At 51.7% G+C, this 15,427-nt stretch overlaps 1 protein-coding gene across 2 annotated transcripts; it reads right to left on the reverse strand.

The window, feature by feature from the left end:
* Nucleotides 1–894: 894 nt before the first annotated feature.
* SYNGR1 (synaptogyrin 1) lies at nucleotides 895–14,679 on the reverse strand. 2 transcript variants are annotated; one of them, XM_085226203.1, is made up of 4 exons: nucleotides 14,428–14,679; nucleotides 7,036–7,273; nucleotides 6,417–6,562; nucleotides 895–4,645 (listed from the first exon to the last, which is right to left on the reverse strand). In XM_085226203.1, the coding sequence occupies exons 1-4, from the start codon at nucleotides 14,524–14,526 to the stop codon at nucleotides 4,427–4,429; spliced, it is 702 nt and encodes a 233-aa protein (XP_085082329.1). In that variant the 5' UTR covers nucleotides 14,527–14,679; the 3' UTR covers nucleotides 895–4,426. The 2 variants fall into 2 exon arrangements, with proteins under 2 accessions (XP_085082329.1, XP_085082321.1); XM_085226195.1 differs by having other exon boundaries at nucleotides 4,495–5,273.
* Nucleotides 14,680–15,427: the final 748 nt, after the last annotated feature.

A 15,427-nucleotide genomic window follows, 5' to 3' on the forward strand; every position in this document is an offset into this window, starting at 1 on the left:
GGTTGGGTGGGTATATCGGTACATTTAGGTATACACTTAGGTGCAGCTACAGGGTGTATGTCTCAGCTGTGTACCCAAGAGGGGAGACAGTCTGGAGGACTGGATGCTGCCAGTAGGTCATCATGTGCCTGTGCTTACTGTCCTCAGGCTACACAAGGGTAGGCACATTAGATCCCTGGGTACTCCGGTGATAGGTGCATTAAAAGGGGATGAGAAGGAAGCTCTATCTAAGCACTGGCGAAACATAGTATTTTGAATTTTATTTTGGTCACAGAGGAAATTGCAATGATATCCTTTTCAGTGTTGAGGTATTACTGAAACCCAGTCAGCAGTGTCTTGAGAGCTCTTGTTTCCCAATACTTGATTATGTTTTGAAAATGTGTGCTATGCTAGACACCCAAGCAATGGTCACACAGAGATAAATAGAAGACACATCAAAGTAATAAACAGATCTTCTTCCCTGGGTGTGAAAATAGTGATGTTTATTCCGTATTCTTTCATGTCCCCCCTCCATACCTTCTATGACTATAGCTGTTTCACAATAACCCCTAATACAGTACTTCAAGCTCCTTCTCATGTTTTCCTCCTGATAAGCTAAGAGACACTTCATGGTAGGTGTGATTTCAAACAAGCCAAGCAGAACAAGCCACTCTTAGCACCTCCTCAAGTGTCTCTCTCAATAAGGGCAGCTATTTAGGTCTCTCTACACCGATACTGCCAATTTTCACTAAGCCTGGAGGACCTGGGTTCAAATGGAAGAAGTGTTGGCATGGGCAGTCCTGTTCCTTAAAGTGCCCCAGCTTGTATCCCAGCTTCAGGAAGACCTCCCAAAACCCTCTGGGGCTAGAAAAGCCATCCAATTGCAAAGAAAATCAAGACCAATTTTTCATATCGTTTCATTATTTTGAATGTTGTAACTTTATTGAGACACCAGTAGTTACCACCTTCACTTTGTTAACCACAAATATATAGGATATTGTAAACACGTGCCGAGGTGGCGGGGTTTGCTGTAGTTGAATTTGAGGACGGATTGGGACGAGGGGAGGAGGGGTGAAGGTACACTCAGGCTTAGACAAGACCACTCAGGGGATCCTGTATGCGGCAGGCCATCCGTGAGTCATCGTATATACGTATATATGTATAGCTTTATATTATACATCTTTTAAAATATATATATATATATAATATATACTATACACAGGCAGTAATGTGGCAGGGGAAGGGGCAGGGCAGCCCAGATGGTGTGATGGATGCCACAAGGGCAGCAGGGAGGTGTCTGGATGGATGGTTTGGACTTGCTGCATGAGGTGGCCTCGCTGGGTTCCCTGCCTTGTACCTGTTCTGGAGACCAGAGCCAAGGCTCCAATGGAGACTGTCCCACTACACTGCCTTCCTGAGTCCTCCTGAGTGCTCCTGAATGTGTGGAGACACACTGCCCTCCTGCTCTGAAGGGACTGCCAGGACTAATGCGGAGGGGACGGGTAATGAGTAATGTGTAATGAGGTGATGAACAAGGTGGTGGGGACATAGGTGAGCAGGGATGGGGGGCATGTCAGGATGCTGAAGCCACAGGTAGATCTGGGGCAAGGTTTCTTTACCCCTTTGACCTTTGCAGTCCCTGCTATCATAAAAGTACCTTACTTGGGGACTCGGCAAGATAAGACATCAAGGGGCCATTGCTCCCAACAGGGGATGTGTAATCCTCTGTAATCCGGACAAATGGCATGGCAGGGAAGAAAGCCTTCTTATCGTTTTGCTTATGCAGCCTTCCCTCTGATCTCCTAATCCCTAGAGTGGGACTGATCTCACACTCATTTAGGATCTAAAAGGGACATGTTCCAGCCAGGTGCCCAGGCCTTCATATGATCACCAGCAGCCCCTTATCAGAAGTTCCCACGATATGACAACCAACCCCTTAGATAGGTCCATCTCCTCAGAGCAAGCCATATGCCACCAAAATTGCATTTTCAAAGGCTGTGTGCTAACCACATGAGTACCATCCTCAGGTTTGCCACCACCAACCCTCCCTTGCAAAGGCTCAAAGGAAGTCAAGCCAAGAAGAGTACACCTTCTCCCATGAGCAAAGGCAAGAAGGTGCCCAAGCGTCTATTGTTACAGTGTCCCCTGCCATACCAATGCCTTTGCCATAACACAAAGCAAGGAAGAAAGAGACAAAGATGGGCAATAGCCCAAGGTGAAGCTACCTAGCTCATGTCCCACTGAAGGGCTGGCTGAGGAGGAGGCTTGTCACACCTCAAAGCCACTGAAGCCCACCAACTGGTTACATGAGGGAAACAAGCAAAAGAAGGATAAAGAAAAGCTTTGTCATGAGTCACCCCCACGTGATGTTTAGCCATCGATGTAGCTCCACTGGGAGAAGGGGCACTGGCAATTGTTCCGTGCTACACCATCAAAGAGACCCCAGGTAAACTCCCTCCCCCCCCCCCCATTTATGGCCTGTACTTCTCATGTGCCTGGTCCCTCACCTCAATGAGATGGGACAGGTGATGGGCAATTCCCAGCAGCCCAGCAAATCTTCATGCTGAGAGCTTGTTATTTATAGCCTCCTCCTCTTGGTACCCAACCCACACATCCAAAATGAAAGCATGGAGGATGACACAGATGACTCTGGGCAAGTACAACTAGTTTGTCTCCTCCGCCTCACCGTTCTTTTGTTTCTCTCCCCTGGTGAGAGAAGTGGATTGGAAGGAGCTTCCCCCACACTGAATCTCTCAATAAAGTAACCCCCTCCCAAGCCTAAATATTAGGCTGATCCCATCGAAAAAAAAAAGCCTGAGGGGCTTCCCTCTGAAAAATATCCCTCCTATGTACAGTATTGCTTTTGCTCAGAGCCCCAGAGAAAGCTGTGGAGCAGGTAGAAACTGTGCCTGCATGCAATGGAGAGCTGTCCTTCCTTCCCCCTTGGAACCCGCAACTCTGTTGTCTACTCCTTCTCCATTGACGTGGGGCAGCTGGAAAGGAGCAGTGCTAGGAGGAGGAGGACTGGTGACCTGGGTGAAAGAGGACTGCGTCCTCCAGATGAGGTGTTTGCATGGCCAGACCTGCATCCTGTCCTCCTGGCTCCTAAAGATGCTACAGAGAACAGGCTGAATGCTTGGGGAAAGTACCAGTGGATGCTGGATCTGTTCTTGATCTCTGCTTCTTGGGCCAGTGCCACGTGGACCATGGTGGCTGCCCAGGGGACAGAGCTCCTCAAGACATAGCCCACTGCTTGTGCTCTGAAAGATGTCTGTGCTGAAGCGGTCCAGCTGGCTACTGCTCAATCCCTTACTTCTAGGCACTGACATTAATTCTATTCTGGAATAAATACTGTGCTTCCAGAGCTGTCTCTTGAAGCAAAATCGTGAGAAGTGTGGAGTAACATCAGTATGAGCTCTATCTGAGATTCACTACTGCCACCTAGGTGAGGCTTTAAAGACATATCAGATGCTGCAGGAGCACTAAGGTAACTAAAAGTAAAGCAAGACCAGTGTTCAGAGATCCCACCGTGGCCCCAAACCATTGGAGGGTGGAAATTGAGGGAATTTTCCCATCTTTCCTGAGCTTCCCATCTGAGTGGGAGGTGAAGACCATCTTTGGACTCCCACCACTCACTGTACCCCAATGTGATGTCTGGACACAACAGCTGCATCTCTTTTGGGGGTTCCTGCTCTATTCCCATGTGCACAATTTGGCCAGAGGAAGGGAGGGGGATGCAGCAGTACCCAAGCAGTGAAAACACCTCTGCATGGAGGAGTGGCTCTCATGGTACTGCCTCCCTTTTCTGCTCTCTCAAGCCCTCCTGCTTTCATCTACAGCAAAACCTGTGAAAAACACTGGTTTGATTGTACCTGCAAATATTCCTCTTTCCTATCCCATTCTGTCTCACCAAAACTTATCAAAACAAAGCATCCCCTGACTCACAGTGAAGAGCACTCTCTCTCCCCATCTCTCCCTCTACCCTCGCACATCTGCATGCCAGCTCAGCCTGCCCCTTCCACCCTCCCCTCCCTGAACCAATTCAGATGCTCCTGCAGCATGGAGCAGCACTGCAGCATGTAGCAGCACTACCTCACCTATGAACATCCTGCTCCCTGTCACCTCTTCCACCTCTGCTGTAGCCCCTCTTTCCTTCTCTCTTCCAAGGAAGAGAGAGAAGGGGGAAGAGGGGGGACCTCCCTCAGTGCCAGATTTTGGAACAATTTGGTGCCGGGTAGTTCTGGGGGGAGTAGAGGGAAGAGGCAATGGGGAGCGTTTTTTCTTTTTGTTAAAAACAATAAATAAAAACAGATGACCCAGAAGGCTGGAGCATAGCTGAGAGCCACCTCCTGTGCCACTACGCACGTGTCTGGCTTGTGCCTCGGCTCGCTGCCGGCAGTGGGAAAGAGGGCAGAAGGGGAAGGGGAAGGAAAGGGGCATCGGCGGCTCAGTAGTTCTGCGTTTGGTACCCCTGTGTCTCGGTGTCAAAAGCATCTGCTGCAGGGGGCTGCTGGTATGTCCCCACCGCGTCCGTCGCGTCCTCCTCGTTTGTGTAGGGAGCGTAAGGCATGCCGGAGTCCTGGCTGGGGTCCATGTAGTCCTGGGAGAAGAGGGCCGAGTCGGCACCCAGCCGGAAGCGCTGATACGCCAGGAACGCCTGGCCCACCTTCAGGAGGATGGAGAGAGATGGGAGGCAGAGAGGGGACGGGAAAGAGAGAAAGGGGAACGTACCAAGAGAGAGAAATAAACAAAAGGGAGGTTAGTCACGGTTACGGGTTAGTGTATGAAGCCCATCTGGGAGACAATCCCACAGAAAGCACCGATCCCTTGGCAGGGAGAAGAGGAGGGATATGGGATGGGGCTGTTAGCAGGGGCACGTGGGCACTTGGACTCCAGCAGTCTTCCCAGAGCATCCCCTGCAGAGCTGAGCAGTCTGGCAGGCTATGAGCTGCCCCTGGGGGCAGGGTTTGGGGAATGAGGGCTGGCAGGAATAGAGAAAACACAGCAATGGGGGGCAGAAGGCATCTTCTGGCTGAGACATGAACAGTCATCAAAAGAAAGGCACGAGTGTTACGCAGCATTAGTTAGGCTGAGGGAGAGAAGGGGCCAAGGAGAAACACACAGATGAAGCCAAGTGCTCAACAGCTTCCTCCGTCTGCAGCCCTTGTCCCCAAGCTGCTCGTCACTGAGGGGTGTTAAGGCAGCAAGGACGGGGAGTTGGGGAACAGTGTGTTGTATTCTTCCTGAAAAGTAATGTCTCTGAGCCGTCGGACAGCCAGAAAGGCAAGGAAGCCCTGTGAGGAGAGAGAGGGGTGGGAGGAGGATCAGTCAGAAAGATCAGAACAGAGCATTTGAATGAAACTGAAAAACAAACACAAAGATCCAGGGAAGAGGATGCCTTTAGGCACCCACAGCCCATGTGTCAGGAGGACCCTGCAAGTGCTGCAAACACCCCTCTCCGAAAAGGTCCTTGCACAAGACTTGGTTCCCAACATGCCTTCTGCTGGAGCTTGAGGAATGCTGCTGCTTGTCTTTGGCTCTCAAGGTGGGGGTCACACTGCTGTCCCTTGTCTCTACTGCCACCCACCTAGGTGCAGTGCCCAACTACTGCAGTCACAAGTGCAGACTGCGTCCCTAGAGATGGGAGAGATGCAACTGCAGCCTCTTGTGGCCACTGAGGACATTTCATGTGAGCCCCCAGCCTGCAGCTCCCTTCTCTGCTTAGCTTCAGTGACCTACAAGTGCTGTTCAAAATCCTTTTATGGACAAGAAAATGCAGTGGAGTTGCTACCCGCGGGGACCCATGCTGGAACAACTCCGGAAGGATGGGCCCCATACTACAGAGCCATGTTGGAGCAATGCTTGGAAAGCTGCAGCCCGTGGGAAACGCATATGGGGTCAGTCCGGAAAGGATGGTATTCCATGGGAAGGCCCATGTGGAGCAGGGGCAGGGAGTGACCACGGAGATGACAGTCAGATGATTGACCACAGCTCCCATTCCCACCCCTCTCTGCTGCTTGAGGAGGAGGAGGTAGGTGGGGTGGACGGGGAGGAAGGTATTTTTAGTTCACTTTTAGTTCTCACTGCTATAATCTGTTATTAGTAGACAACAAATGGTATTAATCTCCATATGTTAAGCCTGTTTGGCCCGTGACTGTAACTGGTGAGTGATCTCCTTGTCTTTATCTCAGCCAAGCAGCTTTTTCCAATGTATTTTCTTCCCCTCTTCTTCAGAGGAGGAAAAGGTGGTGTAAAGGAGCTGTGCAGCCTGAAACCACTACCCTAGGCTTCCCTCCTAACTGCCTCTGCTCCTCCATTTCCTTCCCCAAGGCCATGTCATTTCCAGAAGGAATCACTTATCTTGTCACCTCCCATCCCCCACAAGCCAACACAATTGTAGAAAAGCCTCAATCTGACACTGTGATTGCTTTACTCACCCAGGTGAAGATGGAGAAGAATGAGAATGTGATGGCTGCTCGGGCTGCATCTCCTCCCTCGTTCATTGGGTTGTCTTCTTCTTTTGAAGCTTGCCACTGATTAGTCAGAAAGCAGAAGCCAACAAACCAGAGGAATGCCCAAAAGGCTGCAGGGGACAGAGATCAAGAAGATGCGTGTGAGCACAACATAAATACATCACATTGATCTGCAAACTACAACACCAAGCAACCCATCATCATGCTGCAAACTGGGCCATGTGTTGGTCATGAGGGTTTTCTAAGCCCAAGTGAGCTTGCAATTCACTGAGGTATCATATCAAGCTGCGCTGGGTCCGTCCCCTTTTCTGCCCTGTTGGCTACGTGTAGGACTGCTAGGCTAAACATGAACCAACTTGGAAGACAGAAGTCCTTGACAAATTCAGATGCTGTGCTCTTGCTCCACTTGTAGTCCCATCACACCACTGTGGATATAGGGATCTACATAAATTGAGCTAAGCTTCAGGGCTGGAGGAGATCCTGCACAGCTATCAGGATGGGGAACGCCAGGGATCTGGCAGCAGCCCACCATCAGCAGCAAGACAGCAGGGAAAGGGCAGAGAAAGCCATTTGGGAAGCACACCTGAGACGCCAATGTCTGAGAGCACTGCCTTCTTGCGGTCCTTGACGCTGCTGATCTGTGGGAAGTAGGCATCCAGAGCCAGGTAGAGAAGGCAGCTGAGGAAGGCGAGGACACCCACGGTAATGCCATAGTTGCAGGCGTTGCGGTTGCGGTTGAAAATGCAGTGCTCCTCTGATTCGTCCAGGCGGTTCACATACCCCTCATTGACAATGGAGCCAAACACCACGATGGAGAACACCTGGGGGAAAGGCAGAGGGACATCAGGGCAGGTTGCTCTGGATGAGCTCCACGAAACTTGGGCGAGCCCCCATTCCGCTGCCTCTCCTCAACTGTGGTAGTTTAGCAGGGGTGGTTTTATTTGATTTCAGAGGACTAGCTTAAAATAGGGCACATCTAGATGGAGTCTGTTCATCCATCTGATCCAAACCGATGTGAAGCAGCCTCAGCCTGGAGGAAGGGCGGCTTCCCGCAGACACGCAGCGAGGCGGTGCAGAGTGTAAATGCAGATACAGCTTTGGTGCGGGTGCCTGCGTGCAAGGGCTCCCAGCAGCAGAAATCCGCTTAGTCTGCACTTATTTTCCCACCCACTCCTTTCCCTTCTAGGAATTCCTTGTCTCACTACACATTTACGCTCCAATTTTATCCATCTGGCCACTGTGCTCCTTTCCTTCTCCACCTTCCCACAGCCCCAGCTCTTCCTGCTGACCCACTAGGCTCCTGCTCTCCCCATCTCCTTGCACATAAGCCCCTTCTCCCCACTGCCCTGCTTCAGCCCAGCCCATGACACATTCTAACCTTCCCCACAGATTTTGCAGAAGCACAGGAGTCTTCCCTACCCACCAACAACACTGCAGCAGCGCATTATGTTATATCAGGTAGAATTAAGGATGAGGCCAGGTAGAGATGCCATAATCCACACCTGCCAGTTTAATCTTTGCTCATCGAATTAGCCTTTGCCTCCTGCTGCATGGCCAGCCACCTCACACAGCAGGAGGAAGAAGGAAGGAAAAGAAAGGAAGGAAGAAAAAGAAAGGAAGGAGAGAGATGAAGGCAGCACGCACAAACTTCTCTTTGCAGGGTGTCTTGAGATCTTTAGGTCTCAAGACAACCCAAAAAGCAAAGAAGCAGCAGCTTGGTGAGTGCAGGGAAAATTAAGTGCTGATAAACACCCATACACAGTCTCAGACTGCCTAGAGAAGCTGTGGATATCCCATTTCTAGAGGTGCTCAAGCCCAGGTTAGATGGGGCTCTGGAAAGCCTGATCTTGCTGAGGGCAGCCCTGCTCAGGGTAGGGGGTAGATCTAGCTTTATGGTCCCTTCCAACCCAAACCGTTCTATGACTCAGTGATTTCCCACCGGTGGAGTGGATGTCTCTGGCCCAAAGCCCAGATTTCTGCTGTTTGGCCAGTGGCATCTCTGTATTCGGCACTGTTGAGGCTGCACCTCAACTGCTGTGTTCAGTTTTGGACCCCTCACTATGAGAAAGACATGAAGGCCCTGGAGTGTGTCCAGGGGCAGTGCTGTAAGGGGTCTGGAGCACAAGTCTGATGGAAAGCAGCTGAGGGAACTGGGGTTGTTCAGTCTGGAGGAGGCCCAGGAGAGACCTCATCACTCTCTACAATGACCTGAAAGAGGTTGCAATGAGCTGGGGTTGGCCTCTGCTCCCAGGTAACAGCAATAGAACTAGAGGGAATGGTCTCAAATTGTGCCAGCGGAGGTTCAGGTTGGACATTAGGAGGGATTTCTTCTCTGATAGCGTGGTGCTGCAGTGGCACAGGCTGCCCAGGGAGGTGGTGCAGTCACCATCCCTGGAGGTGTTCCAGAACCGTGTGGATGTGGCACTGAGGACATGGTCAGTGGGCATGGTGGGGATGGGCTGGCGGTTGGACTGGGTGATCTTAGAGGTCTTTTCCAACCTCAATAATTCCATGATTCTATGATTCCAAGAACCAGAGGAACCCTATTCACTAGCCCTCAACTGGCCACAATGCAGCTGCCAAGCTTGAACAAGTATCTACTGATTCCAGTGTTGTTTTTTTTCACCCAAAGGCTCATCATTCAGTCCCATTTGGATTGCTGACCCTAGGCGTGTTTTTGACAGCAATATGACATAGATGGGAATCCTGCTCCTAACCATTGGGACCACATGGTTTCTTTGAAAGAGATTTTTATGCTAGGAAATAAAGTGACTGATTTGCCCTCTTCCTTCTTCTATTTGAAAATGAAAACTGTTCATCCTTTACTCAAATCGCCATGAAAACAAAACCCAGTAAAAATTATTTCTTCCTGAAGCAAAGTTTTGTCTTCAAAATTTTGGTCTGAATGGTTGAGAAAGGCAGCAAAATTGCTGACAATTACACACATGGTCTTTCACTGGGAAATCTCACACACCTTAACTGCCAGCATGGCTGGCTGATCTGCCTGGCATCATTTGCAGTAGTTGCTTTGTTCCTCTGACTTACAGCAGGGCCATCTCCTAGAGGTGAGGTCCAAGTGCTCCCAGGACTCACATGACTATGGTAGGATTAGATGATCTTGGTGGTTTTTCCAGTCTTAATGATTTTATGATTCTATGACCAACTAAGGTGTAAGCGTCCTAGTACTGGGACTACAAAGTGGGTGCCTGGTTTTCTGCAGCACTAGGCAGAAAGCATACCTTCTCTTTGGAAGATGAAAGAGACACAGTCCAGTGTTCACTTTCAGTTTAGGGCTCAAAAATGGTGAAATGCCAATTCTCCGATTCAGGCCAACTTTTGCAACAAGCTGCACTCAGTCTCTGCTTGGTCATTTTTGCTTGAGTGAACCTCTTACTCCCCAGAGACACTTCTGTTTACTCTGATCCTGCCTTGACATACATCTCTCCTCTCTCATCTTCAGGTTTGCTGCTGACCCGGAAGGGCTCTCTCTGAGCAAAAGCAGCAGAATTATTCTTTTTTGCACTTGCTCCTTCACAGCTGTCCATGTCAACACTTCCTGATGAATCAGGTGTGTGCATGAGACTGAAGGGACTGGTTGGAAAAGACCTCTAAGATCACCTGGTCCAACCGCCAGCCCATCCCCACCACGTCCCTCAGTGCCACATCCACACGGCTCTGGAACACCTCCAGGGATGGTGACTCCACCACCTCCCTGGGCAGCCTGTGCCACTGCAGCACCGCTCTTTCTGAGAAGAAGCTTTTCCTAACCTCCAATCCGAACACAATTTGAGACCATTACCTTAAGGCCATTCCACAGGTTGGGAAGAGAAGCTTGGCAAGATGTCTCCTTACCCTGGTGCCACTCCCCTGGGGACTGAGTCCAGAAGTTTTACTGCTGCACACTTAACCCCAGCTGTGTCTTTGGGACAGGTGGTAGGTGGAAGCTCGCTGTCTTTGCAAGGCATCTCAGACCAATTAAATACTCAATATTTCCTAGGTTGCACAAGCTGTGCATGTGCCAAGATAATCCAGGCAGCAGGTGCAGTGTGAATGCCTGCCTGGATTATAAACAAAGCGCCACAAGCCTGCAAGAATAAAGCGTTTATGTTTCTGTCATCAGCACATCTGCATCACTTACAAAGAAATGCCAGCCACCCTCCTTCCCCTGTACACTGCCATTCCTCATTATCTGTTGGACTGCAGCACCCTCGTTTTCTACTGCAAGTGCCTGGGGGCATCCAGGGAAGCCCAGAGCCAGGCACCTTGTAGAGCTGACACAGACAGAGGAACCAAAAAATGAACTGCATCCCGCCATACAAAGCCTTATTTAAATCCTGCTGGATCTGCTCTGGCTAGGCAGAACCTGCTGAGCATCATGTGAGGTCTGTGCAATGCGCCCATCCCCATCCCCAGGCATCATGTGATGTGCCCCGGCACCCTGCGGGGATTTTCCGGCACCTCCTCCCAGGAATTTGCCACAGTTTCTTCCCCAAAAGACCTATGACAGCCTCAGTAGGGACAAGGCTGTTGGGTTGATGTGGTGCCCTCCAGCCATGAGCCCTGCTGCTTCCTCCCCTGCTTTATTCCATTAGGGAGAGGAAACAGTTCAGTGACATAACATCACCCGTGGGACTTCAAATCCAATCCACCTCAGGCAGAATAAAGCGATGACCTCTCCCATGCTGATCTGGCAACGAGCAAGAATAAATCTATTTAAAAACATGAGGATGAGGAAGAGAGCAAACAGCGGAGATGATGGGGTTTTCATCTGAATTCATTCACCCACAAATACAGCTTCTGGAAAGCATCAGAGAGCCCAGCACAGACGTGGATTATTATTATTATCATCCCCGTCGTTAAATCTGCTTGTATTTAGCTCATTTTGAAGAAAAACACACACGGCTTTGGGTACATGTGGGAGCAGCAGCCTGAAAGCAGAAGGCCTCTGTTTAACCCCCAGCATTCTGGTAAGCCCTGACCCCAGAGCACTGCCCACCCCTGTCAGTCCCCCCTGCTTTTCTCAGCTCCTGGAGGCAGTCCTGGCCAGCAGCCATGTGGCACTCGCCTCCCAGCTGAGCTGGAGCAGGTGATGCTGGAGCAGGGAGCAGCTCCACATCTCTAATTCCTGCCCTGGGATCAGAGCAAGGCTTTCTCTGCCAGGCGGCTGTTGTTCACCATTAACCCTTCTGCTGACCACCGTCACCTCGCCTCCATCATGCTGGGACCACATAGCACACCTTTTTCCATCAGGGTCTGGCCCTCAGGACCCTCTGGAAGGATTCATTTTTATTTCAGAGCAACCACAGCTATTTGCTTTGGCTCCAAGATCCTTCCTGGCAGTGCTGTGCTGGGAAAAGCACTACATGCCATACTCAGCCCCAAATTGGCTGCACACATCCATCACCCTTCTGCTGGCACAGCCTGGTGCCCTATCCCCAAAGTCCTCATCTCACCATGAGTTCCACCAGCACAGAGTGGCCATGGCAGCCAAAGCCATGCACAGGTGCACATAGTAAGGGCAGGAATAAGGTGGGTACTGTAGCTGGCCCCAGACTCACCTGCTCCAATGCTAGGACAGTGTTTCAGTTCACACTTTACTTATTTATGGAGTTGGTGCTATGTTCAGAGCCTGAGGGTTGCATCCTTCCTTTGGTGTCGAGCTGCTCTGTTGGCCAGCTCCATGCAAAGCACAAGTGGAAAATTTTGCTTAGCAGGTACTATTTTGGACAAAGTCAGCCACAAGCAAAGAGGCAGTTTGGGCAGTAATGCCTTAAAAAAGCCTCCAGAGCATCCATGTAACCTGAGCTTGCTGGATGGGCTCTCCAGAATTGCTAGCCTTTGCCACAGCTTAGCATCCTCCTTTCCAAATCTACCCCATCCCTTCCTCCTCTGCCAGCCAATCTGCTCCTGACCCATAGCCATCCACTGCTGGCAAAAGCCAGCATGGCCACCTGTTGGTATCACGCCCTACACTCATCCACACCTCGATGTCGCAACCAAGTCTGCTACAAGGCACGACCCAAGCACAAGGTCACTTCCTTGGGAAGCAATCATAGGATGTTCTGCTCCTTATTGAAGCTCATCACATGAAAGCAGCTACAAGGAGCCTTCAGCCCTGAGCATTTGAACTCCCTCCCATAGAGAGTGAGAAGGGCAAAACAACCGTGAACTTGTATGTTTTGAGTGAAATTACACCAATTCATGGAAGGGCTCTGGAAGTGTTCAAGAACCATGTGACACTGAGGGACATAGTGGGCAAGGTGAGGATGGGCTGATGTCTGGACTAGGTAATCTTAGAGGTCTTTTCTAACCTTAATGATTCTATGATTCTATAACGGTTCTGGTTCTAGTCACAACCTGAGACAGGACTTCAACACCCATTAGGACTCTTCTTGGTCTCAAGGCTCAAAGACAAATTTAGGACTAAATACATGGGAGGCAGCTTGTGGCTCCCTGGCCACGAAAAGTAGGAGGAGGAATCCATGGCTGGGGAGGATGTGCCAGTCAGGACCACCTGGCTAGGTCCTGGCTGATCCACAATGGGATGTGACCTCCTCAGTACCATGCAAGGCTGGTGAGCCCCATCCTGTCCTCTGCCAAGGTCAGAACAGCAGCCATTGGGGAATGTTATGGGGAGATGCTGGTCCTCAAAACATTCTCCTTGCTGTGGGCTAAGGGAGCACTGAGATACTCTGGAGCAGAGCAGATGCCTATTAAAAATACAGATATCCTGCTCTCTCTCTGCCTCACCTTTGGGAAGCCAGAACCCCGCAGCGCTCGAATGAAGTCATGAAGGAAAAAAAAAAAAAAAAAGAAAGGCAGAGAGAGTGAGAGAGAGAGAAAGAGAGAAGAAATTCTGCCACAGAGATTAGAAGCGGGAGAGCCTTTGTAGGTCACACTCCACCCATCATACTCGCGCAGGCAAAGGGATGGGGCTGCGCGCCCCATCACAGCCCCAAGCCTGATGTCAGTAAATCCAGACATATGGACAGATGGATAGACACCTGCATTAATGACATCCTCAGCCATCCCAGGGCTCTACAGCCACCCTCCCGTCGCAGCACCCTGAGGGACAGACAGCATATCCAGCTTCAATTCATATCCCATATCCCATATCCAGCTTCAATTCCCCATTCCCCCTTTGGTGCTTATTTCATTTTATTTCATTTATTTTGCCCCGTGGGTGCCAGCACGCATGTGCCCTCTCTCCTCCGCCTGCCCTCCCTCCTCCGCTCCCGGCCCAGACCTCAATCTCTCCCGCGCCGGCTCCTGCCGCAGCTCGCTGCCTTAATCCCAATGACCTTCGTACGGAGACGCGCGGGGCCGGCAGCCATAGGATGGGGGAACGTGCTAGGAAGAGCAGCAGACTGAGAGGGGAAAGGAAAAGGAGGGAGCACAGACCCCCTCAAGCTCACCTCTGCCACTCTGTGTACCCCAAAGCATCACCCCCAGCCTGCTGGTACCCCGCATCCCATAAACCCCCCAGCCAGGGGGAAGGACACATAGATCCCCCAAGCAGATGGAGATGGAGGGAGAGCCCACCCTGGCTCACCCCATCCCTCCCCAGGGCTGCAGTAGAGCGCTCTCACCCTGTATGGCCCTATGTCCCTGCACATCTCCGTGCCTACGGCTGTGCACCTATGGGGCTGTATGTATATGGATGGAGCTATGTACGGAGATCGGCACACCTGGAGGCAGACGCAGATATATGTCTATGGATGGAGACGGATCCCTATGGAGACGTGCGTGTGCACGGATATGCCTCTCTAATACATGCGGAGAGCTATGCGTGCACGCACGGCTGACAAGCAATACGTATTACAGCATATATAACATACACCATTCGAAGCAACACGATCATCTGTATTATATAACCGCACACACACGCACATGCATGCGCGGGGGGAGCCCAGGGCCCCGCCGCTGCGCCCCGCACCCCCGTCCCGCTCCCCCCCGCTCCGTGCCGCGGCCTCACCCAGGAGAGCAGCCGCAGCAATGTGTGCGGCTGCCGGAGGAAGGCCTGCGGATCGAAGGCGCCGCCGGCTTTCCCCGCTCCGAAGGCGCCCCCGTCCATGGCGGGGCCCGCGGTGTGGTGCTGCGCGGGGGGCTCGGCGGGGCCGTGCCGTGCCGTGCCGAGCCGGGCAGCGCCGCGCCTGGCAGCACGGCGGCGGCGGAGGCGAGCCGCGCGCTCCCGCCGCGGGGCCGCGCCGCACGAGAGCGCGCACTCCCCCCCACCTCCCTCCTGTCTTGCGGCCGCGCGCAGAGCTCTGAAGCGGAGGGCTTACATAGGAGATCCCACCTCGCCTCACCGCAGCTCCAGCCCGCGTGGGCCCGCGTTTCCTGCGGTGATGCGGTCTTAGGAAGTTAGCATTAAGGTTTGGGACTCTTTTGGGGGTGTCCCCAATCGTCAGCCACCTCTGAGGGGAGTGGGAAGAGGTTTGGGCTCTTGGGGGGCATCTGGGAGATGTCACAGCTGTCAGCGAGGTGCCCACACTCTCCTCTCCATCATAGAGAATCATAGGATGGTTTGAGATGGAAGGGACCCTTAACAGCCATCCGGTCCAACTCCCCTGCAATGAACAGGACACCCACAGCTCGATCAGGGTGCTCAGAGACCCTCCAGCCTGACCTTGGAAGTCTCTATAGATGGGACATCCACACCTCTCTGGGCAACCTGTACCAGTGCCTCACCATCCTTAACATAAACACCTTTCTCCTTTTATCCAATCTAAATCTCTGCTCTTTTAATTTGAAACCATTTCCCTTTGTCCTGTCCCAACAGACCCTGCTAAAGATTCTGTCCCCCTCTTATAGTCCCCCCTAGAAACTGAAGCATCCCTACAAAATGGTGGCAGGTATGGGGTGGCCCTTCATTATGTGAAGACACTCTGCACCACGTCTCCACTGGGCCAGCCAACCACACCTCCAGCTCTTCTGAGAAACTGAGCTCAAAGGCTGATGAAGCTGCATGACAG

Source organism: Meleagris gallopavo, chromosome 1, assembly GCF_905368555.1.
Source record: "Meleagris gallopavo chromosome 1, MGAL_WU_HG_1.1, whole genome shotgun sequence".
Taxonomy (NCBI): Eukaryota; Metazoa; Chordata; class Aves; order Galliformes; family Phasianidae; genus Meleagris; species Meleagris gallopavo.